The sequence below is a fragment of the Lissotriton helveticus genome, chromosome 8, assembly GCF_964261635.1.
Source record: "Lissotriton helveticus chromosome 8, aLisHel1.1, whole genome shotgun sequence".
Lineage (NCBI taxonomy): Eukaryota > Metazoa > Chordata > Amphibia > Caudata > Salamandridae > Lissotriton > Lissotriton helveticus.
Genome location: NC_136069.1, coordinates 81,965,454 through 81,991,390, shown reverse-complemented (window position 1 = coordinate 81,991,390; position 25,937 = coordinate 81,965,454). Strand labels below are relative to the sequence as shown.

The window sequence follows — 25,937 nt, the reverse complement described above, 5'->3', positions numbered from 1 at the left end:
AAACCTTGGGACCAAAGTACACACTGTGGATAAGCACAAAGAAATGTATACCAGTTCTTTGAAATTGCTTCTCCAGAGTTCCATGCTGATATTACCTGCTAGCAAAGGGACAACATTTCTCGTCAAGAACAGAACAGAGGATGACGCCAACATTTGAACAGCTGCCGCAACTGATCACAGGGCTGCTCTCATTCACAACACTCAGCGAGACCAGCTGAGAGAGTCTGCTTGTTTCCTGTGCGGCATATGCTTCGCTTTCAGATTGATCCCATTGGCTATCGCAGTCACACAGCTGCTGGACATCTCATACAAGCAGAGATTTCGTCCTGCCCTGCTTCACCATGTAACAGAATGAGCTGTGTGGTATCTTGAAAGCAGGACTTGGATTCAGGACTATCTGATTCTGAAGATGACGATGGAACACTCGAAGGCCTAGCTAAACGACTTAAAGTCCAAAGACATTCGTGTGTAGAAGCTTCTCGGTCTCTGACCATCTGTCCTGCATTATCACTTCCTGCATGTGTGTGTGCCCCATCCTTATATTGACACCTTTGTTGTCCTTACTGTTTGGTGCTAGGACTTTAAAAAAAGCAGACCTTTTGTATAATTATTTGACATTCTCCACCACACCAATGCTAGCTTGAAACAACCGATGACTGACACCATGTCAAACTATCATCGTATAGCCTGGTTCCACCAACTGTTCACCTTCTGCTCAATAGCAATTTGCAGGGTTGAATTGATAGAATTCAGGATGACATGAACCCCATTAGAGACTTGTACTGTCACTCTGGGATAATGGTGCGGCTGGAGCCACCATCTTTGCCACTTCGATTTGGAGATATGCTCCATAGGAAGTCTGTGTAGTTGCTGGTGATGAGCTTTAGATGCAAAACAAAGGCAGGAAAAACAATTGCCGTATTAGGTACCAGAGCTTGGAACCTATTGCCAATCCATCTGAGAATGTTAAAATCAGAAACATAATATAAGAAAGCACTAAAAACTTGGATTTTTGAATCTTCAGATGAACTGTCTCACTCATTTAAGAACACCAGAGTTTCTTCTCACTGCCATACCAGCACCAGGATGCTCCTTTCGGAGTGGCAGTTAGCGCTTTATAAACACCGCATTTCATTTCATTTCATTGGTGGGGAAGTGACCAGAACATCAGTCACAGCTGACTTCCATGCCACCTTTACATGCAAATAGCCAAAGGGGTGTGAATTTTCACTGAGAATAGACTGCATTTTTCTAATAGATTTCCAGGAGACTCCAAATGTTGACTTTTTGTGAAAGATACTGGAGCTGCACTTGGCAGAATCAACCTCTAACAGAGGGCATCCCCAATACTGGGTTATCTCTTTGCTCTTGAGGGAATAAGGCTAGGCACCTGTCTCTGTCACAATAGGATTTTGAAGAAAAGTCTTAGAAAAGTCGTATTTTAATGACTTCTGTTTTGGATACAGCCATTAAAGGAATTTAAAATGTAGACAATCCGCAACTAGATTATTCAATCCACAAGTCAAACAGGCCTTGAAGAGAGATTTCTTTTCCCATGGGGAACTTGACAATGTCACCAAAGGTTTCTCTAGTCCAGATCAAAAAATGGACACTCACTGTGTTGTAGTAGATGAAGTTGGGTTTGGGAGGTCGTCCAGGGAAGGTGAATATGTGGAATCCTGATTTCATGGGGTTAATGTATCAGATGGAGTAGAGCCGTGTCTGGGCGCTCCATGACACTTAACATGCGGTACAAAACCTGAGCTCAGGTGGCCTCGAGGGGGAGTAAGAGTGTAAGTGCATTCACCTGATTGGCTGAAGTTTGAGTAATTTTCAGAGACCTTAATGTGCTATATAAAACCATGTTCTTAGGACTGTGGCCATTTTAACACTGTTTGTTGCTGCTTTTAACTACCCGGGTTCCCAGCGTGACAAAAGGAAATCGTTCAAGCATTTGCAAGACCCAATGCTGGAGTAGCCACCTTGTTTATGATGTCTGGTCTGTCAAATATTCATGCAGGGTGATCTAGCCTATTCCTTACTGCCACTTGCCTGCTGTCAAAGTATAATGTCCCGGCAAAGTTTAGGAAAGGGAATCCATGGTCGGATTTCTTGCCACCTGAAGTTCAAACGCAGCACTCGTACGGAATAGGCACAGGTTTCTTGTCCGCGACTGAGAATTAAAGGTCTCATTGAACTCTAGAAGAGCAATCTCAAGCAGAAGGACTGTCTGAATGTACAGGTGCTTCTATGGCACAAACGTATTCACCAAGCAATGGAGCACTCCAATGTACTGTGATTAATATACCTTGGTCTAAATAAAAGATATAGGGTCTTTTGAAGTATCATTATCTGACAGTCTCTGTGCTAGTAGGCTGTCTAGAGTATATATACAGCAACACTATGGGAACAAACCGTTTTACAGTCTGTTCTGTATGCCTCTGCCAACAGCTTGTGGGGTCTTTGTAGTTTACCCCAAAAAGAGACTATTTTCATCTGATTCTTTACTTTAACATTTGCCCATTCCTAACAAAAACCAAGCAAAGCTCCTGGGCCAACGTAATTTCTATACGTTTATGTAAACATCACATTGCTGTACATGCCCCTCTCTAGTTTTAAAGGCATGTGATGAAGCTCTGGGTGTAGCAGAAACCCTTTCTGCACAAGGAAACAATTGAGGTCCTCCTGGTCTGCAAGAAGGAAATCAGAAACAAACCTTACAGAAATCCTGGCTAGTGTTTAGCAAGAGATGCAAGATATGAGATATACAAGGAGCCTTCAGAAGGACTTCAGACCTGTAGATAATGTCAGTAGAGACAACTGCATTGGTAGAAAATCCATGGAATACATCTGACAGCAATAAAGGGTAAAAAGTAAGGTCTGAACTAAGAAAACAAGGATACGGATACATGTTTGTTTTAGCAAACCAATTGTGGCTGGTCAGAGAGAAGCAGTGGGTTTACAGATATACACAACATAACAAGACAAGTAGATCAGCACTAGAACATGGACGAGTTAGTTGTAGTGACACCAGAAAGGGAAGTACAAGCCGGATAGACAATGTGCACGTATTACACAGGAATGTAAAACAATAGGTTTTAAAGGAGTATTTCAATGAAAGAATAGCACCTAAAATCACACAGATATATTTGGTATCTCATTGAATGGAATGAGTTATTCACCTTGGGTCTCGGGCCGAGTGGCGTCAGCCTTTCAGAGATACCAGGGGGTGTTTTCGGGGAGTGAGACCTGTTGATGAAGGAAATAAAATGAAATTCAAAAAAGCATACTGTGAGTGCCTCTAGCAAAAACGTTTCAACCAATAAAGCTTGCAACCATCCCTGCCAGGCGCTGAATTCCTCACAGGTATAGTGGCATTGAACAATTGACAGGAATAGTTGTCCTGCAATGAGGCCAGGCAGTTACTGACAGCAATCTTTAGGTATTCCTCTGGTGAAACACCACACAGAAATTCACGAATGAGTTGTAGCATTATTGAACAACGCATCCTTCACTAATTATCAAATTGATTTAGCCCTTTCACACTCACAATATAAATTGACTTTTGTTACACCCTTAAGACCAAACTACCCTGATTTCAGGTGCTGGGAACAAGAAAAGGGTAGTTCTAAACGTTAATGTTGTCACTGATATTGTTTCACCTAACTATAATGTTAAGTTAACCTTTGGTTTTATCGGTGAATTTCTAAGGTTTTTTTTATTTTTTTTTAACCAAAACAGATCTTTTCATCAAACCTAACTAACATTACTATAACCTTTACTTTTTTTTTAAAACTAGAAATTCACTGAAAAAAACAATGCAATATTTTTTTCCCAAACATAAAGCTAATGTCCTGCCACCAGGCCCTGTAGAAAATCCCCAACAGGCAACTAACCCCATTCTGTGCACCACCTTCATCCGTGTACAGAAGGGAGTTGGAAACAGGTATTGGCACTGTGCCCAACCCACGTGGAGGCGGATATGCATGATCAGCAGTGATCACTTATGTGCATCAGGAAGGTTGCCAGCAATAATGTACAAAAGGATTTGTCAATTTGGAATGCCTTTATATGGGTAATACGTGACCACCATAGCTGCAACGCCCCAGGAGTCAAGGTAATAATATTAGTGAAAAGTCTCCTGATCACCAGGATTTATCAATCGACTATCCGCTTTAAATACATTCAACCATTGTTCTCCAAGCCCCACTTATGAGTTCTAGAAATACATACATTTTCATCTAAAATACACACTTTTCAATTTTGCTACACATATTTTACTTCAACCAAGCAAAAGCTTCTAATTTGTTAGGCTGGGCTGCACACAGGAGGCCTACTCACAAGTTTCTAGAGAACAACCTCCTGCTCCTCGTTGGAGAAGTCGGATCTAAACACTGACAATATCTCTGAGTAGCATTCCAACCAATCACTTTTTTGCCCACTATGCCAACTCAGTATAAATGCAACCGAAAGCTAATCAGACTCAGTTCTGCTCCGAATGGAACAGCCCAGTCCAAACTGCAAGGCTAGGTCCTCTCTAAATCAGAACTCAAGCCGGTTTCTGTCTGTCTAGTAGGGCCTCTTCAGTAAGGCGCAGCTTGCTTCCCGGTGACACAGTGAGCATGGGATCTACACATGGGCATACCCTTGGCCACTTAGAGTATCACATCAAACTCACAAAAGGTGATTGGAAGAATGCTTGTAAATAGACTAACCAATGGCAATCGTTCAGGGTAGCAGTCCTATCTGGGACATAATGCATCCGTAATCAATGTGGCGAACAAGTTACCTACCTTCGGTAACGCTCTTTCTGATGGAAACTCCATCTAACAGCAGATTACTCACTTTTTGAATACTTCCAGGTGTCAGACTGTATCCGGTGATTCTTGGGCGTTGATAGGTGAAGTCGTGCACTGTTGAGTGGTTCCACCTGAGATGCAACATTGGGGATCCTGCATAAACTCCACATGCTGACATACATTTTCTGATATCTGTCTGTGCCGGCAAATGTAGAGTCATTTTAATCAGACTGTGCCAGTGTGCAAGTTGGAATCGTATTAAAATGGAATTAAAGATTCCATTCCATTGAACGGGGAGGTGGGTGGGACAGTGAGAAATCTGCAGTTAGGAGGAAACCCGCTTTTGTTCTGAGCACTAGCTTGTCTGGGAAGGGGTTATTCAGCTGCATGACAGACCGTGCTTGTAATTCACTCACACAACAAGATGGTGTTTTAATTATGAGGAATGTCAACTTTCATGCGCGTAGTCTTAGAGGACAGTTGAGCATAGGTGAAAAAGGGTCACATATGATCAAAGTGAGAACTAAGTGAAAGGTCCCACTGAGGCATCACAAATGGTGCTGGTGGAAACATGTGGGTCAGCCCTTTCAAATAAAAATGCATCACAAATGGTGATTTAAATAAAGATAGCTGATCTGGTAAGATAGCTGATCAGCTGATAAGAAGGCCAAAAGGACTGATAAATAACCTTCAATTGTTGCAACAGCAAGGCCTTGCTGGGCTAAAGAGAGACAAAATAGCAGGTGAGACAATTGTACCTGTAAAGGTTGGACATTTCGGCATGAACACCAAATAACAAACTTCTCATATCATCTGTGAATAAATTGTTTTAGTGGACAGATGCCAGGCAGTCAAAATGATACCTACTATCTCAGGAGGGAGATCAAAAACTCAACTGTCACCCCTAAATTTCCATGCACAGAGATGTAGGTTGTGCTGGCTCGGATGCAAGATCCTTCCCTGCTGCTGCGATATTATGGCTTCCCGAAGGGGTAGCCAGATTGGGAGATAGCCGTTTGTGGCCAGAAGTTTTCGGGTACCATGCTATCCTCACCCAGTCTGGAGCCACAAAGATGACTAGGTTCCAGCTGTTCCTGATCTTCAGAACCCTGGGCAAGAGAGGCAGAGGAGGGAAGGCGTACAGGAGCCCGAGTTCCAATCCAAGTAAAAAGCATTTCTAAACGAGAAATGACTTGGGAAGTTCAACATACAAAAGCTTGGAAACTGGGTGTTCTCTATGGTGGCAAAAGAATCGAGCCATAGTTCTACCCATTGCTGAAAAATACCCTATTCCACTTCAGAGTGCAGATGCCATTCTTTATCCACTATGCAATGTCCACTTAGTTCCTTCCCCCTGGCATTTTAAGATCCAACCAGGTGTTACATGACGACCTCACTCAGCCATGTTTGTTACAGTATCACATGGCGGTGGTTATGTCAGTGAGACCCTGAACCCGTTCCCCATTGATGGAGGGGAGGAACTCTTTTAGTGCCAAGCTGATCACCCACAACTCCAACAAAATGATGTTGAGGCGGGCTTCTGATGGAGACTAGAGCCCTCTGATCTCCACCTTTACCAGATGACATCCCCAACCTAGCAACGATGCATCAATCATAACCATTAGCTCTGTTTGGCATAGGGAGAGGGATCTGTCACTGGTCCAACTGTGGTCTAGCAACCACCACTGCAGATCTTTTGCTGTTTACTATGACAGCTGGATGGTACCGAAAGGTTCCATTAGAGCAGAGTCCACTGAGACTTCAGATCTCACTTCAGAGCCTGTATGTACCACCTAACGCAGTCCACAAGCGGGATGCAGGAGGCCAGGAAACATCAGAGCTGCTCTAGCCGCGCTTCCTGAGACCCAGGTCAAAGACTGAACCACCGGGGATCACAGCCTTAAAGTCGTAGACTCACTGAAGCAGCAGGAAGCCTCAGTAGAGCACTGTGTCCAGGATAGCTCAATGAAGGATAATCTATGTGAAGTAGCAGGTGTGACTTTGTGAAGTTGAGGGAAAATCCCAGTGATGTCAACAGACCGGCCGTTGTCCGGAGGGGCCGCCCACAGCTGCCTAAGAGTCGCCTACCTTCAGCAGCCAGCCACTGAGATATCAGAAGTTTCATTCTTCTAACCTCCAAAGATGGGCAGCGATCACCACCATTTGTGAACACCTGAGGTGCATTGGTAAGGCTGAAGGGGAGAACAGAGACCTGAAAGTGCTCATGGCCTACCTGAAACTGCATGTACCACCTGTGGGACTGCAGGACAGGAATGTGAAAATAGGCATCCTGCAGGTCCAATGCCACCATCCATGGCGAAGACCGAGGATGGCCCGGGCGGGAGTAACAACTAGTCCGGACTTCTGGAGCTGGCACCCACTCTATGGCTTCCTTGTCAAGAGAGCCTGGACTTCTCACAGAATGGACAAGGGTCCCCCCCCAGGGAGCGGTTGTGGCAAAGCAAGCATGTCGCAAGGGCTGGACAGAAAGGGGAGAACGTATCTATTCTGGACAATTTGGAGCGCTCACAGGTCTGAGGTAAGGCTCAGCCACTTGTGGAAGTAAATGGTGATACGACCACCCACTGGGCAATTACTCCCTGCCAAGGACAAATTAAAGTGGTTTTGCAGCGGCTGCAGTAGAGGTGATGGGGGTGGGAGCAGTGGGAAGGGTACAGGGGTTTTGGCAGTTCGTTGCTTCTGGGGGCCTGCAAGCTCACAGCTGGATCCCCAGCCTCTGCCTCAAATGGCTTGTGTGGCCGGTTGCTGCTGAGGCAAGGTCTGAAGCGGCCTCTGCTGAAGTCTTCTGAAGTCTCAAAAGTGGCTAAATTGTTGAGGAAACTGCTGTACAGTTGGGTGTTATCCCAAGGGCACGTGCTGTTGCCTTGCTGTCCTTGAAGAGCTTCAAGGCTTAGTCTGTCTGGTCTTCGAAGAGATGTGTACCATCAAATGGCATGTCCATCAAGGATTGTTGTACTTTACTAGAAAACCCTGTTGAATCGATCTAATCATGCAACCTAGGCACCACAGTTGTCCCGAATGCCCTACCGAAGCAGTCAGTAATGTCTAGGCCTAAGTGAATTGCATATATTGCAGTGTCCTGACCATCCTGAATGACATGCTGGAGGTTGGCCCCGAGGTCTCTGGAATTGATGGCAAGATTTCCTCCACCATGTCCCACAAAGCATGCTAGTATCTACACGGAGGCAACTGTATTTCACTGAACAGAGGGCAAGACTAGTGGTGGAGAACATGCCTTTTGCAAATGTTTCCATGCATTTCGACTTGGTCTAGAGGCTGGCTGGTTTAACCTGCTTGTAGGCGCCTGAACTACCAGCCTTTCTGTCAGAATGTTGAAGGAGAATGGCAGGATCTCTTGGAGTAGGTCTGAATCTCTAAGCTATTTGGCAGTTCACTGGCAGCCAAGATACTGTTTTTGCTCAGATGCCGCAATTTGTCTGTCAAGGTCTCATGAAATAGCTAGAGAGGCTCCTGTGTTATCTGTCCGGGTTGTAGGACCTGTGTGAGGACATTAGTTTGAACCTCAATGGTGTGACGCTGCAAGTCAAGGACCTCTGCTGCCCTCCTAATCACCATCGCAAAGGAGGCAGTGTCTAAAGTGGCTGGGCTCAGGGAAGGGAAGTGTAGACTGGTGTCAGGTAAAGTATTGAGCCCATTGGCATCTTGTGGGTCCAGAAAAAGTTTTTTTCAATCATATACCCGACTGCTATCCTCTGTGTCTTGCAGGTCATAATGGAGCGAAAGAGTCTCTGTATAAGAGTAGGCAGGGGGCGCAAGGGTTGCAACTTCAGTGGAGGGAGAAACTGATTTGCTTCTGGCCCCAAAAGAACTATCTGCTCCTCCTCCAGCGTCGGTGCTAGCTTTGACACATAAGCTAGCCCTGAAGCAGGGGTCAAGGGGTACAAACAGGGCCGGACTGGCTACCGGGCAGTTGTGTGTGCTGCCGAGCAGGGGGATGATTTCTCCGTGTTATGGGCGTATTTCGTTGATGGGGACCTGCGTGCGCTTTGAAAACAAAAAAGCAAAACGAATTTCGTTTTGCACACACAGGTCCCCATCAACGAAAGCATCCCCCTGCTCGGCAGCACACACAACTGCCCGGTAGCCAGTCCGGCCCTGGGTACAAATGCTGCATTGGCTATCAATCCACTGTGGTAACTCGACTGGAGGCCCACTCGGATCCTTAGGGCCAGCAGGGGCTTCAGAGGAAACCAGTGGGGTACCGAAGAACAGCAACATGGCATTCCTAAATTCTCTGACCTGTTGCGGCGATGTCAATGGGCTTGGGAACTTGGGCTGAATGAAAATTAGGGCTGGAACCATTACCGAAGACTGAGACAGGTCAGCATGGTGGAAGAAGTGGGACAAAGGGGAGCGTTCTTGGACTGCTTGTGCTTTTTTGTCTTACCCGATTTATGGACCTCTGAGAAGACCGGTCATGGGATGGGCCTCAAGAACACGTCTGTGTCCTAGAATTCGAGCAGAATCGTGACTTTCTAACTTTTCATCACTGGTCCGTGACATATAACTTGGATTCAGGATCACAGATGGCCTTTGGATTCATCTTAGCACACTTGTCGAATGACATCAAATCATGTGAGGAGCCCAAACACCAGAGAGAAACCTTGTGAGGGTCTGTCACTGATCTTGGTTCGTGGCAATCCTTACAGGTTTAAAGCCTGTCTTTTTAGGAGCCGACAAGTCCCTTGCAACCTGGAAGAATCCCAAAGAGAAAAACCTGTCATGCCAGACAGAATTTGAGTGAGCGAGCTCCAGATTAGCATTTGAAGGCACACAAAAAAGGAACTGATGTCAGGGTACGGAGGTGGCAGATATGAAGGGACCATGCATTTCAAGTAGGGCTTGATGGACCAGACACGGAGTCGCATGATGACATCTACCATTGGGCAAGGGCGCACCTACCGATGGGCAAAGGTAATTGCAGTGAAAAAATTTACAGATCCTCTCGGTGCCTGGATGGATTTACAGGGTGAAGACTCTGCGGTTATGACTTGAGCAAGGGAAAGCATTTTTATACATTTTCTTCTGGAGGAAAGAGTTCATGACCATGGTGTTTGACACAGGACCCTGTAATTCTTGGAGGATTTGGAAGTAGGAAGAATACTGCACATTTGCCAATGCCCGCTTCAGGCTCCAATTAGGATGCACCCTTGCTAACACTTCTCTGGAGAGGAGCAGTGCATGATCTGCATCCTCAGTTTATCCTCTGCACTGTGGGCCTCCATCTTTGGTGAGCTGCTCTAGGTCCTCATATGACTCCTGTGCCTTCGGCCTGTGGGTCCTCTCGAGGGTCTTCCTTTACATTAGTGGGCTATCCTGCTTGCTTGTGCCTGCTCTAACTTTCCTGCACTTGGTAAGGCCCTTGGACCTTGCTGGTCCCAACATTTGCATATTTTTGATTTCTTTGTCATTTGCGACTACCAAGGCTTGTTGGTTCTCACTTGGGACACCAAACACCTAGATACCGACATCCGACGTGGGACAGCTCATGCAGGCTCCTGATCTTCCTCAGCATTGCCTGGTCCTCACAACTGCAGCGACAAGGTCACCATCTTCACTTCTGAACCGCCCGACATTGGTGGGCATTGTTCTTCCGTGCCTCCTGGTCACCTCCGAGTGGCATAGACTCTATCCCTTCTGCTTGCAGGTTCTCCTCTTCAAGGATACACCCTTGGATTCCACCAGATTACACTGGACTCCTTCACAGTTTTTTCCAGAGGCATCTTCTTCGAAGTCTCCCATTGTCATCTATGGCAAGTCCTGAGGTTACTTCACCCCATGCATTCGGCTTCCCTGGTGCAAGTAACCTGGTTCATCGGGCATACACGGGTGGGGTGGTTCTCCCACCTCCTGTCTTCCAAAGGGTTTCTTCTGGGATCTCCGGGAAGAGTCCTTCTTTAAAACCGGATCTGAGACTTCTCCATTGACTTCCATTGCACACGCCGTTGTGTTTCCACTCTGCACAAGGCTCCGTGGGGTTCTTGGATACTTACCATGGGTCTGTTCCTTGTGTCCCCAGCTCCTCTGAGTCTTCTGGTCCAAGCCCAATTCTCCTTTGCAGTTACAATTCCACTCTCCTAGTATATGGTCGAGTCTCCCCCTGGAGACCAGTGTATATTTGTGCTACTTACCTAATTATTTTGAAGTATTCTTGTGTGCATTGTTGATAACTTCGGGTAGAAGATATACCAATGTGTTAGTGATTGTTTTGTATAATAAATACTTATTTTTATAAAACACTGAGTGGTTCTTTTAATCTAATCTACACTATTGATTAAATGTGGTAAAACAACCTGCTTTACACTCCTTCAAGGTAAACCTGAAGGCTGTTCTCCACAGCTACCTCTGTGAGAGCTTTCTATGTTTATCAAAGCCCACTAAATAACCATAAGGGTTGCCTGGATTAGGGCAAGGCACATCATTGTAATACGTGTGCACCATATACTAAGCCAGCCACCATTATACTAAGCTAAGCCGTCCATTCAATCAAGGATTGGAGGGTGCACTATATGATGCATGCAAGCATATGCAGCACTTAAGAGCAAAGTTTAGAAGTATCTGAAATAACAGTTTCCTGTCCTAAAATTATATGTTTACATTAGGAAAGAGCCAGGATGTAAGAGTAAGTATTAACTTTGCAGGTTTGAATGCAGCTTTGAGCATCCGATGAAGGAGGGAGGAATTTTTGATGATGGCCATTCGAAAGGATAATGGGTGCGTAGCCAGAAGTTTGGAAAGTGTTTTTTACAAAGTGATTTTAAGATATGCGAGTGCTGCAAAAGAATGGCTAAATGATGTTAAGTGGGATTTAATTATGATCTATCTTGGAAATGTTCTTTGAGGAGGCATCTTTGAGTATCTCATCTCTGTGTTTTACAAGTCAGAAATAGCACTTGGACCAAAATCAAATTTCAAAATATTTTTTATACCAGTACCGCTTGGCTCTGCTGCAGACGTGGTGTGTTCGACCAAAAGGATGGGACAGCATGGCTGAATCTCACAACATAGGAGTCTTTTACAGAGAGGAAGAGGATAACTGTGTGATATGAGAAATCTTAGGCATGTCAGAGCATTCCGCATCACTGTGAGATGTTGTCGGCAGGGGTCTAGGGGCAGATAATGTTTACCACAGACAGCAAACCTTCCTTACCTTTACGCTCACGTCATTGCTAAGCATGGAGGATGCAGATATGATTTGCCTCAGTGAGTAAGATCATTCATGAAAACAGAGGCAAATAAGAGCCTCCTGTATGTGCAGAGTGGTGTGGGAGAGAGGAACATTCAGGTTCTATGGTATGAAAGTAGCACTGCAGCAGTAAAATCACATTTTATGCAGAGTTTATGCTATCTCCCAACTGATTGTACCTTCTTCCAGTAGCCACGCTGGCTGGGGAGGTGGTTAGACAAACTGATGAATCTGCAGGCTCATGACCCGGTATGGACACCTCAATAGTCTTTCCTTTACTTTCTATCAGAATAAAGAAAAAGCAAAATTAATAAACTACTGTAATTGGCAAGTACTATACAATTTTGTTCTTACTTCACAGAATACTGAACCACTCATAAGTAGAATCATCATAATATAGACCCCAGCGAGGAAAAGGGTGAAACTGCTAAAGAGAAAAAATACTGGAAGCACTACCATTTACACAAAGTTTAAACAGGAGAAGAAAAAAGATTACAAATAAAGTTTCACAGGTCTTCGACTGCAGTACTTCAAAAAGATTTCTTTCTTCCATTCTTTACATAAGCTTCTAGTAACATCCAAAACAGGAATATGGCCAAAGTGAAAAAGTGGAGAAACAAAGTTATCAAATAATTCTTTATATGACTGTGCATCAAAATCTCATTCTGTATTTTATATGAAGGTTTGGATCTAAGCAGTGTCTACTCTAATCTGGGAAAGAAGCCTGTTCCTGCTGCATTACCAATCATTTCAATATATTTTTGGAATATCTTTGCTCATGTGCAGACTCCAAAACACATTATTTTAAATATACAGGTTTTTAATACTGAAAGTAATTTAAACACAAAATTGGACTCTGAGATAACATTTAGTCCCCACTAAAATATAATCCAATTAGTGAAATCAGTTATAAGAAAGTACATGTGACAAAAAAAACCTCAGTAATGTAGTTAAAGAAGAAAATGAGAGTAGGGAATGGTACTCTTATGTATAAGCGGTGCATAGGTGAAAACTGTTTCTGCTTCCTTAGAGAGCTAAAAAAAGAAAAAGTAGCTAGGAAGATGCCCACCGCAGTAAAGGTCAAATGTAAAGAGATAGCACAATATACCTCAGTAGTGCTTTGGTCAAGAAATGTTAACAAAAATCTCAAAGATTGAGGCATGGTGATTTGGAAAAAGCTTTCTTGCCAAATCTTTTGTTGTACTTTCTGGAAAAATTCCAAATACCTAACGGGTCTCTTGTTCACAGTGGATATGTAAAAAAAATTTTTATTTGAATTGTGTAATAGCGGAGTTCATTTCATGAGTTATTCTTAAAATCCAGTCAAAAGAGCTAACATGTGGTACATAAAATCTCATTAGCTTTATCAGGACTCTAAACATAATTCACTAACGCACTATAAATTATACATCAACCTTACAATTGATCAACAAATATTGACCTTCCTTATAGAGATTTTTAAACAATTTATTTTCATTAATGTGAGATCACAATAGAAATCAAACAGTACATATGTATAACATTGTCAGATCTCTGGGTTCACTGATGAATGTCTTGCTAAATGCAAAAGACTGGCATCATTTTACATGACATTGTGAAAATATATCACATGAAAACATAAGCATTACAGTGTGGTATTACATGCATCTGTAAAGCACCTTTTCACCCGTTGGGGCATTTCGCGCTTTATAACAGATGTTTAAGAATGGGTTTATTGAATTTTTCGGAGTATTGCATGAATGTGAAAGATAATTTAAAATATTGGGGTGGAAGATTAGACCCTTTGCCGACCTTAAAAAAAGACTACGAGTTGGCTCCCACAGAGACCTTCCGATATCTCCAAGTTAGACATGGATTGCAACAAGCTATTCAGAGGGATACAGATCTTACGGCCTCTTCTCCTTTGGAAGATAGGCTCTTAGACGATTATCTAAGTGATAAGGCAATCGCGCTAACTTATCGGAAGATATTAAATAATTACCTGGGTACATTGGAGAAATTGTGATCCAAATGGGAGGAGGACATGGGGAAGCTGTATGACGAGGATTGGCTGGAGGCACTTGCACGCCCCGAGAGGTGGCGATCCGGTCTCGATTCAAGCTGATCCAGCTGAAAGGGCTCCATAGGACATATTATGCACGTACCACACTGGACCAAATGAACAGACTTGACTCTGCACTTTGTCCTAAAAATTGCGGCAAAGAAGGTACCTTTGTATATCTGTGGTGGAACTGCCCCAAGATAAGAGAATACTGGAACAAAATCGCCACGCACATGCTAAAATTTTGCGGCAAGGACATGGTGATGTCATCCCAAGAGTGCCTATTAAACATCTAGGGTAAAACAGACCTAACAATGGGAGAGAAACTTTGGGCCACTCTGGGCTTAATGATAGCTAAGCGTAAAATAGCGTGCAACTGAGGTCATAGTCCTGTCTTATGTTTAACAATTGGGAAAACGATATGGATTGGTGTATGCGAGCAGAGGGTGGTCTACGAGAGTAGAGGGTGCCCGCACAAATGGACAAATATCTGGGGGAGATGGAACGAGAGTAGAGGGATGCTCTGTCTGCCAGTTAGGAATACCTGCCTACCCGAAGATACACCAGAGAGAACATACTAATACTGTGTTGACTCCTTGCGATTGGGGAGGGGGTGTGTTAAAGTAAGAAGCTACATTTGTTTGTATATCACAAGTTGAAAAGTGAACGTCCTGAAATGTATAAAACAAATCTTTTGTGAGCTTATTCCAACTGAGATGTTTGTCAAGGTCTTTGGTTGTGTATTGCTTCAAAAGAAAAATAGTTTTACAAAAAAAAAATATATAAAATATTTGTTGATAGTTGGTAACCTTGATAAACAAAAGACTTGCATGTATTGGAGTTTTTAAAAAAATGACAACAAATGATATAGCAAGAGCTTTTTTTTTAAAAAAAAAGTCTCTGATATTGTGAAGATTTTGTCAGGAGCTGGAAGCAGCCCCATTCCATTAAGCATAACAAGGATGTAGTCAATCAGTTTGTTTTTAGGGTTAGATTGAGAAAGCATCTAACAAGATTCCATTCCAGGGTAAAAGGGTTGGACCTTAACCAGGAAGAAAAACTAGGATTACAAGTAAGTAATTTCCCCTTCATATTATAGGAATTCTTTTGATACATCAAGCTTAACCAAACTTCAGAAGCAAGATACCACAAGCAGAGAGAGAATTATTACAAAAAAGGTAACACACGGTTGTGTGACTAACTTGAGTATTTATACAGGAGCCAGTCTGTGCAGTAATGGTCAGCACAGGTATGGACTCATTTTCCAGGTCGCAGATTAGAGGTATGTTCCTCATAAGAACACCTGTGGCTGCTGACCCTCTGGTGGAGTGAACCTTGGGTTACAAGGCACATGACATTCAAATAGCACAATTTAATGCAATATACTATCCACCTAGACCCCAGCAGCTATTAAGTAGCCAGATGTGTGTCAAAAAATGCACAATTAAAACTTGCTGTTCTTCCTTACATATATCTTTGGTTCTGTCTAAATGGTAACAAAGAAATCTCATCACATTTACGGTGTGCAAGGATCTTTCTGCTTGGCAACACAAATTAGTGTTGGGAAGGAAAGGGTTCGATCAATAGGGAAATCAGAAACAACTCCTGTAAGAAGCTTTATTCCTTAGAAAAACCTTAACAAAGAGAGAAAATATATTTAGTTCTTCAATACAAACAACTTGAAGATCACCCACCACTGCAGCTGATGTGCTATGTACCAAGAAGGATACATTTCAAGTCAACCTACTCAAAAGGCAGACCATTAATTTAGAAAGGATTATATCAGATTCCCATGGTTGTGAAAGTCACCTAACGAAGGGTATAACCTTCCTGAGACTTTCCAGGAAATTCTTAATGAGTGGAATCATTTAACAATACCCCAGTGAAGGACATTTCCCAAAACCCGTATTATGTTTATAGTCAAGATCCAAACCATCTTTTAAAATGATTATTCAGACAGCTTGAAAACGGTTATATTGCAAGGAACTAGGCTGTCAAGATCTGCAAAGGTAAATCCTGGTTCGAAGGATTAGCTTGCAAATAAAAAAAAACTCCTGTGTAGCTGGGTAGAAATATGTGGGAAAAAAATGTGCAGCAAATATAAAGGGACTAGTCTGGAGCTAGGAGGATCAACTCTTCACTTGCTTTACCTTGTTGATCACTTTGGGGAGCAGGGGAACTGGAAGCAAGCTGTACAGAAATGCCTTTAACCAATTTACTGAAAAGCACTACCTCTAGGATCAAAGCGCTGGGAAAGTGAAAGCGTATGTTTAGCATTTGGAATTTTCTTGATTAGCAAAGAGACATATTTCTCTGAATCCCACGCCTGCACGTGCTGCAATAATTAGTGTCTGATTAGCCAACTGCCTTCAGTTTCTGCAAGGAGGACGGCTGAGATTCCTCACTAGCAGCCAATGCCACATCGTTTGTGCGTTCCTCACAAAGACCAAGTTTCTCATCTGTCCATGTTTGGTTAGCTAGACATAGTGGTGGTGGTGGTGTCTGCTGGAAGAAGAAAAGAGTTGGATCTCTCAGTTCCAACATGTTGTTATGGCTCTCCGGATTACCAAACGGTGATGTCATAATATCAATGTATGCACCCCAGAGCCTCTAGTAACAGATCTTTAATAAGGTATCTCCTGTTGATGATTGCCAAGTCAACTCCTTGTAATTTGTGTTTCTTTTGACACCATAGGAAGAATTGGTCATTAAGTAGTCCTTCAAAATTCTCACAGACCATCAGAGCCTGTGTAAATTTCCAAAACAGTTCAGAGGTCAAGGATCATGGCAAATTTGGCATTTCAGTGGGGGCTCCTAGCATTGGAGAATATTCCATGCCTCCTGGCTCTGCTGATCAGCACAGAGAAAAATACTAATTTTGTCCAGCTGTCTTCACAGAACCTTTGCCTGGTCTGGATATTTCCAGATACCTGTTAGAGTTACAGAAAACCATATTTCACCAGAGGTTGACAACTAGTCGCATGTGAACGTCAGCAGTGGCAGTCTCTCACTGAAAAGCCCTAGGAGACATCAGATCAAAGTGTATCCAACAGAGGTCCTCCTTGCAGGTATGATCCACACCACATGTTTAGGATAGATGCATAAAACATAGGTAGTCTAAAAGAATCCCATTTACAAAGTCAATGGGTATCATGAAAAACAGGCCTCTTAGATCTACATTGGAGGCCCGTGCCTTAAACTGTTCCAATCCCATGCTAGGCACGAGAGTGCATTTTAGTAATGTGGCCTCTACTGAGAAGTGACATGCTACTTTCAAGGAGATATAACTTGAGAAAATCGTTTGGTTCGAATGCCTCGTGAAGCATTACAGAAGGAACAATTGATGGACGGAATGCTGGACAATGCAAACATTCACCCTCAGTCACAAGGATCTGGGTTAAAATCCATCATTCTTTTGCTCACCACACCACCCCAGTTTGGACCCAGCCATATGCAAATCAGTCTTGACCCTGTTTCTTGTGGGAACACTCCAGCCTTAACTGCCAAGCTAGCTCCTCCCTGGACCGGAAAAAAGCATCCTGAGACCAGTTTCAGGGCATCACCCTTCATCAGCCAGGCTAGCTTGAATCCAGAGGTGTAGTAAGCATGGGACCCACGTCTGGGCATACCCTTCTCACCTAGGGCTACATAGGTAAAAGAAACAATTGATGAACGGAATGCTGGACAATGCCAACATTCACCCCCAGTCACAAGGATCTAGGTTAAATCCATCATTCGCATCATCGCGAAGCATTACAGGCAGAATAAAATATTATCTGGAAAAACATTAAAACAGATAATTGCCAGTTTGGCAAAGATCCATGGAGTGGCCAAAACCACAAACTTTACACTGTGTCTAACATCACCCATATTAAGTACTGCTAAAGGACTAAAGATTATACACTGTGGTGTCTTTGCATTAAAAAAGCTGGATATTTGTGGCATGTCACACACATTCCAGAGATATGGAAGAAAAGTAACAAAGAAGTGTACAACATAGAGGCAGTTTCAAGGAAAGGCAGGAAAAAATGAATCGATGATTGGTAGTGACTATATGGAAGATGCAAGTCTTCTCACTCAGTGACATGTGGAATGCACATTTGTATATTGAGGAGGGAAGCATGGGAGATATATCCTGAGATGACTACCTACCTCCAGTGCAGGTAAGTAAAGGACATAATTAGCAAACAATAGGATATCTACTGCCCTAAAGTGATCAACATATCGTTTTCATATAACAAATGACGTTCACATAGAGCACATGATAAATGCAATATGAGTTTGAAATATAATTTATTTTTGATATTTTTAGAAAATTATTATTTTATCCATTTTTTCTTTCCTATTTCATAAAATTTTCGAGACAAATTTTATATAAACAAAAAAACACAAAAAAACATTTACATAACGTAATTTTGGTCGATGTATTTACAGATGTAGGCAATATGCTGTTAAACCACACCTCCAGTGCTTCTTTAATGTGAAAAGAATACACGAGCACAAAGGTTTGTTTTGAGAGGAGCATCTAACAATTCCTAGCATATACAAGTGAAAACTGAAAAAACAAACAGATGTGACAGCATAGCACAGTACGCACACATACAATATTAAAGCCATGAGCTATTAACTCAAAAGAAAGGATAAGACGGGGAGCAGGGCTAGCAGTCACGCGTGTTCTATGGGTAATAAAAATGGCATTATATAAGACTTTACAAAGTAGATATTTTAAAAACTCTATTATAGGGTACTGGTTTGATGAACCCAAGTACCTCAATGATATAAGGTTTTTATTGACCCATACAGAAACCACCAGGGGAAGACCACAACTAGATTTAAACAAGACTTGTTGGATTCCTGACAATACGGGTTCCGACAAGGGCATGGCACAGAAACTGCCCTGATCATGGTAGCAGAGGCGATACAGGCAATACAAGACAAAGGTGCCAAGGCCGCCTTGATCCTGTTGGATCTATCGGCAGCATTTGACACCGTAAACCATGATATTCTAATCAAAAGAGGCAGGAATCAGGAACTCTGCTCTAAAGATGATCAAATCTTATCTGAACAACAGGTATCAATATGTTCAGATGGGCAACTTCTGCTCAGAGCAATTTACTCTGCCGTGTGGGGTGCCGCAGGACTCCTCATTAAGCCCCACTTTGTTCAACTTGTATGTGACCCCTCTAGCCAATATCATCAGGCCGTTCGGGTTCACACCTATCTGTAACGCAGACAACACCCAAATCGTGGTGTCCCTATCAAGCAGCCCAGAGGAAACAGCTGACCGCTTTAGCCAATGCATGCCCACATAAATCAGTGGAATGGAACAAATTGTCTAAAACTTAATGGGACCAAAACAGAGGTTCTCCTGCTAGGATCCGATACCTCCTTTTGATCACGGAACTGGTGGCCTCCCAGTATAGGAGACCACCCTACCCCAGCCCATAAAGTGAGGAATCTGGGCATCATTTTTGATGACATACTGACTTTTCAACACCAGTTCAATAAGGTCATCTCCCAGGTCTTTCTAACATTAAAATCAATCCATAAAGTACGTGCTTTCACCCCCCAGAAGCAGTATAAACCCTTGTGGCGGTTCTGGTCATGGCTAGACTGGACTATGGAACTGCCTTATACCTAGGCCTCCAAAAACAGCATATGCTGAAACTGCAGTGAGTGCAGAACACAGCCGCCAGAATGCTGCTGGACATCCCCAAATTCAAGTCCATCTCAGAAGGTTTAAAAAAACTCCACTGGCTTCCCGTGAAGAAAAGGATTGAGATTAAATCCCTATATCTGGCGTACAAAGCGATGTATGGAAATGGACCAGCGTTCTTGAAAAAAACACCTCACATGGTACCATCCACCCAGACACCTACGCTTCGCACAGAACAAACTCCTCCAGATACCAACATTTTAAAAAGCCTGCTGGGGAGGAAGAAGCTTTGTCCTGGGTACAGTGAAACTTTGGAACTCGCTCCCGATAGATATTAAAAGGTGTCCAACGTTGCTCGGATTCAGAAAGCTGCAAAAGACATGGATATTCTCAAACTAAGCTACACCATCTCCATCTGAATCCCTGGCACAGCCCTCCGCATAGCGCCTAGACGCCCTTGGGCATTCGTGCGCTATATAAATTCCATAATCAAATCAAGTAGTTACTTGGCGAGAAAAAGAAGATATCCTCTAGCAGTAGGATCCCAATGATATAGTACAAGGCAACTAACACTACAATCCTAAAAGAGCCATCCTCACTCTTGGAAAGCTCAATGGCAAGGAGGGTCTTGCTATGTTACTGTTTCCTTCATATCTAATGGATGACCAATACTGTGAGATGTGATGACAAACAAGTGACTGGTGATCCTTTCCACTCCATATAATAACTCCACAGCGAATGGCAAAGATGCTGACAGTGATGTTTCTGGTACAGTTTGTGTGATCGCCACCTTCGGAATGGTAACAAAATGGGATAGCATAACTAGCAGCATACATCTGCCATCCACTGAGCACACCAAAAGGAGGATTCAGGGAGAGTCTCTCTTGCTTTGTGGCCTTTCAGGGTCCGCCTGAATATCACCTGCAAAAAATGAAACTCCATTCCATCAACAGAGCCTGGTAGGTGTACTACACAAAGTGTATGACGACCCCACTCACTCCTTCAACAGGACAGATCCTCATGACCAGTGAATGCATGCTGCCTCTGGAGAGTAAAAAGGAGGAAGACCAGGGAAAACATGTTTTCTTAATTTAAAAATATACAAATCAGTCAATACAAAGAACGATAGCCAAAGGTGTGTAAGCATTCCATTTTCTTTTCAGGGAAAGGGAAAATGGCAGACTTCAGTATTAAGTTAGTACTCACATGAGGCAGAACAAATAACTTAATTAAATACCCAGTTCTGTTCAGTCTGGATAGTGCGGTCACTAATTTCTTTCATGCGGCTATCTAGTTCCAATCCCTTGCATTTACCTGTTTTTCTTAAGACTTAGTGCTGCATTTTTGTTCTCTTTCAAAGTATTCACTGTCTTTGATTTGGCATGTTGAAAAAAAGGTTTATTTAGGCAACCATCCTAAAAAAAGACAAACCTAACAAAGAAAGTGTTTTAGAACTGAAATAATTCTCTTTGCACAGATGATTCTAGGTTCTGCACTGGAGCTGTGATATTTGAGGTCCAGACTATTAGTAAAGATATCATAACAGGAAAAAACACTAGATTGAGATACAAAAAGAAAATATACACGTGTCTGAACTGCTCCTCAGATTGGTTCCAGCTGTGGATTATGTTGGCACCACATTTTTTTAAGAAGCTCAGAAACACGTATAAAAAAATACTACAGCACAGTAAAAAAAAAGCTACAAATATGCCTCTAGAACAAATTATGCAGGATACTTACATTTGGTTTCCATTTGAACTCACTAGGTAACACCACAGGTTGTCTAGCTGAGTGCCCTTACCTGACCACATTGGCTGTGAGGAGATGGGTGATATTGGTGGAGATGCTGCAGTGGCATCCTTCTGCTGCTCGATCAGATGCAGCAGTTTTTTGCGTGCTTCAGCGCTCTGGCGGTTCAGCTCTGCAATGCGGCGCTCTATACTGTCCTCCATTGGAATTACTTCTGGCGTATTTACGCATACACCCTAAAGGATTTACAACCATCACAAATATTACAAATTTTCCTGTACTTTATGATTTAAAAGCAAACACATTGAAAACTAGAAAGGGCATTGAAAGCCTGCAACACTGGAGACAGTTTGCTAAAACGTAAAAACACTGCACATTTTTGTGTACGACAGTAGACATACAGAGGACATGACGTTCTACAAGAGTTCAGAATCAAGTGACTTTACAAAGGTACAGTTGATTCTTCAATGACACAGTTCCATCAATTGTATTAACATTGAAACAATTGATACTTACTGCAGTTAAAGTTACTTACCATAATGGGCTGTAATGACCAATTGTGAAATAGGTTCCCTGAGGTAATAACTTTTGTGCGAAAAAGCTAAGTAAAAAAAGGGTCCCGACAGGATCCTTAAAGTGTATCACTTCTGATCATGCCATCCCTCTCAGAGATATGAGCATTGGAGTCGTCTTGAAGCTTCCTCTGAAGACCATTAGCCTCAACTGTTCGGCTGCAGAGAGTCGCTTTGTCAGGAGCCCCAAGCACAAGGATCTACGGCCATGTTATGTTGTGGGTGTTTGTCCAGGATACAAGCTGGAGACTTTTCAACCTGGTTACAAGTCCTCCATGGCAGCCAAGGGTCTGCTTCAGCTTGCACTGGGTTCTGGTTTGTTTCCTTCCTGGAAGCCTGTGTCTTATTCAATATGTTGTAATGTACAATTTTGTTGACTAGGGCCGACGGCTTGAGGCTTTCTCCGATTATTTATTCTTTTTCAAGGCCAATCAGCAACCCACTGTCTTGTTGGTTGGCATTTTTTGGTTGCAATTGCTGTTGGATATACTGATAGCTACCTCTGTGGGGTATTTGGCTTGTGTTGGATATATATCAGAAGTTCGGTCTAGTTTATTCATGATGGTAATGTGTGATAATGGAAAGGCTGTTGCAAGCACAGTCATCGCTAGCCTGGTCATATCTGTGCTGTGTTGGATATATGCAGGATGTGGTTTCTAATGTCTTCTATTGGGTGTTCAGATAGGCAGGTTAGTGAAAAGTGATGCTGAGACCATGATAGGCAGCTATATAGCATACCCGGGGTTGTTGGGTAAATATAAAGTATTCCTTCCAATGTGTTTACTTTTATCAGCAGTGTTGTTTCTAGTGGGCAAGGGCATCGGGGGAAACATGAGAGCTGAGATAAGGCATATATGTGCAGTGTTGAATGTATAGATATGAGAAGATAACCTGACTGATACCTATAAAAAGTTGTGAAACGTGATTGCTACAGAGCCCATACAGAGTCACAACATTGTGGAGTTACATCCATCCATCCAATCATCATTTTAAGTGCGGGGGAGCCTAGAGCGCCTGCAAAGGCCACAGACCTATGTCAGGATCACAGTACAGAAAAGAGACTCAGTGGGCAAACAGAAGGCTTGGTTAAGCCATCAGCAGCCAGCACAGAAGGAAGGCAAAACAAAGAAGTCTTTAAAACACATTTTCATGATGAGGTATTCTTGTCAAACTCTCACAATTAAAAGATTCTTCTACTTTCTGCTTAACATCCTATTTTTTTTTATACATTATTGAAAAATTCTATAAAATGTGTTGAAAAGAGAAGGGTGGAGTGGATTGAGGAAACATGTTCCAAGCTACTCAAGACACATTGTCCATTATTTAAAAAAAAAAAAAAAACTTGTGCTCTTTGCTCTTGACTAGGGGTTCAATTTCTCTTCATAGAACTTATTATGTAACTACTTTACTTCAGATAAACTACTTCATTGGGTACTTTCGGGGAGCGATATGTGCTGGACATGTTCGAAGCGGCATTCTTATAATTGCACACAACTCAACTCATGTCAGACAGAGGTTTGTCTAACAATTGGTTCACTTTTTGAATTACATCCAAGAAACATGTCATCCCTAATTTCACTTCTTTAGGTTGAATGTATGCAACTGTCCATAGGTGACCACAAATAGCATCTCATCTTTGCACTTCCTGTGGACAAACAAGTGCTGCTGGGAAAAGGAAATTGTCAGGTTTGCTTTTAGAAGAAGACTGGATTGAGGGTTTATGTGAACTAGCAACGTCTTTGCTTTGTTATAAGATTATACTAGGTAAATATGAAATAGGTACTTCTAATTTTAGTTCCCCAGAATAGGTAACTTTCATAGATTCACATGCTTGAATCATCCCTGATCTTTGAGCTGGGAGTCCCACACTAACCTCTCAATAGAATGTGATGATAATGTAATCCTACTCCTAAACAAGCTGTTTAGTGGCCTAGTCACATCATTTAAAAACAACCAAACGTCAATCATTCAGACATAATCAGCCCCATGACCATCCCCCGAGAGACCATCATCCCTCAGATTTTGTTTAGCACTTGTTTGATTTAATATCAGTATTGTTTGAGCCTCTGAAGGGGAGGGGGGTGAGTCCCATGTGAATCTATGAAATATACCAATGCTAAAGATCCCCTCTCCACCGCCGTGCTGAGTGGTCGCTCCCTAGTCTCCCTGGCGAGACCCGGTATCGTTGTACTGAATACCACAGCCTTAAGCCTGTGCTGCCTTGCTCGCTGCTCCGCATTTCATTAATTGCATTTCTGATTTCTAGCATAGTGCTGCCCTGCTCGCTGTTCCGCATTTAATAGATTGCATTTCTGATTTCTAGCATAGTGCTGCCCTGCTCGCTGTTCCGCACTTAATTGATTGTTCTATTTGTTTACTTGCATAGTGCTGCCCTGCTCGCTGCTCCGCTTTTACTTTATTTGCGATTGGCCAATATCTCTTGAACCTGTGTTCCCCTGATCCGCTCTACCTGCGCAGAGCCTTCCACATTTGGCGCGACTGCCCCCAGCGCTGTTTTTCACCCTCCCCTCCGCTGCCATTTTGGGTGTTGTTGTTTGTGCTCGCTCAAGCCCGCCCCGCCTCCCAGCTGAACCGCCCGCGCCCCTCCCCCTCCTCTCTCCATATATGACAGTAGTTCCCGCGCGCAGCGTTTACGCGCAGCGACCGCGCCCAACCCGCGCCGAAGGTGCGCCAAAGGTAAGCCCGTCTACGCCCGTCCGCGCCTGGACCGCGCCCAGCGCCAGTCCCCCTGCCTCTCGCGCTGCCCAGCCCTCCCGCATCACCTACGATGCCGCCACCCTCCTAGCCCTTAACCCCGGTCGCGCCCCCAACTGCGTCCAAGCTGCTCCTGGACACACCCATGGACCTTTCTCTTGCTACTCCTGCAAATTCATCGGCACCGACAACATCTCCGCTATACCCACTCCTCAGATTCCAGACGCCAACCACCTACAATGCATCTTGCTCAACACCCGATCGGTCCACAGACACGCCATTGACCTCTGGAATCTACTAGACACCATCTCTCCGGACGTCGCCTTCCTTACAGAAACATGGATGAACGCTTCCTCCGCCCCAGACATCACCATTGCCATCCCTGAAGACTATAAGATCACACGCAAGGACCGTACCGGCCACACAGGAGGAGGAATCGCTATCGTCCATAAAAAATCAATCCACATCTCAACCAGCTCTGACGTCAACCTCGCCAACTCTGAACACCTTCACTTCCAGATCCACATCGACCCCAAGACCACACTCAGAGGCACCCTCCTTTACAGACCACCAGGACCCCGCTCAAAATTCAGCGAAGACATCACGGACTTCATCACTCCACACGCGCTCCCCTCCAAAGATTACATCCTTCTGGGAGACCTCAACTTTCACCTTGAAAAGAACAACGACCGCAACACCACCACCCTCTTGGACAACCTCGCCAACCTCGGACTTAAACAACTGGTCACTTCCCCCACCCACATCGCAGGTCACACACTCGACCCCATCTTCACCTCCAGCAATCATGTCTCTTTCAGCCACACTACGGATCTCCTCTGGACTGACCACAGCTGCGTTCACTTCACCTACAACAAGCCGAAACCCACCAACCACCTCCAACCAACTCTGCTAAGAAACTGGAACAAAATCACCATCGACCAGATCTCCTCATCGCTCCTTCTAAACACCCCAGCCCACTCTTCCAAACCAGACCAAGCCGCCGCCAACTTCACCCTATGGCTATCCAACACCGCCGACATCCTAGCACCACTGAAAAAACGTCAAAGCAAACCTGGCAGCAAGAAGGCCTCATGGTTCAACGATGATCTTAAGAAGTCCAAGAAACTCTGCCGCTCCCTTGAAAAGGCCTGGAAAAAAGACCCAACCACTAGCACCA

At 43.5% G+C, this 25,937-nt stretch overlaps 1 protein-coding gene across 6 annotated transcripts in view; it reads right to left on the bottom strand.

Annotated features, from left to right (window-relative positions):
* Positions 1-25,937, bottom strand: part of SPICE1 (spindle and centriole associated protein 1) — a 591,766-nt gene that overhangs the window by 92,202 nt on the left and 473,627 nt on the right. For 5 of the 6 annotated variants that reach the window (XM_078656677.1, XM_078656679.1, XM_078656681.1 and 2 more), the window contains 3 exons: positions 21,526-21,709; positions 12,207-12,309; positions 3,183-3,249 (listed from right to left, as the gene is read on the bottom strand). In XM_078656677.1, coding sequence (XP_078512803.1) covers positions 3,183-3,249; positions 12,207-12,309; positions 21,526-21,709 — 354 coding nt within the window. The remainder of the gene's footprint in view (positions 1-3,182; positions 3,250-12,206; positions 12,310-21,525; positions 21,710-25,937) is intronic. The other variant, XR_013599733.1, reaches the window with a different exon arrangement.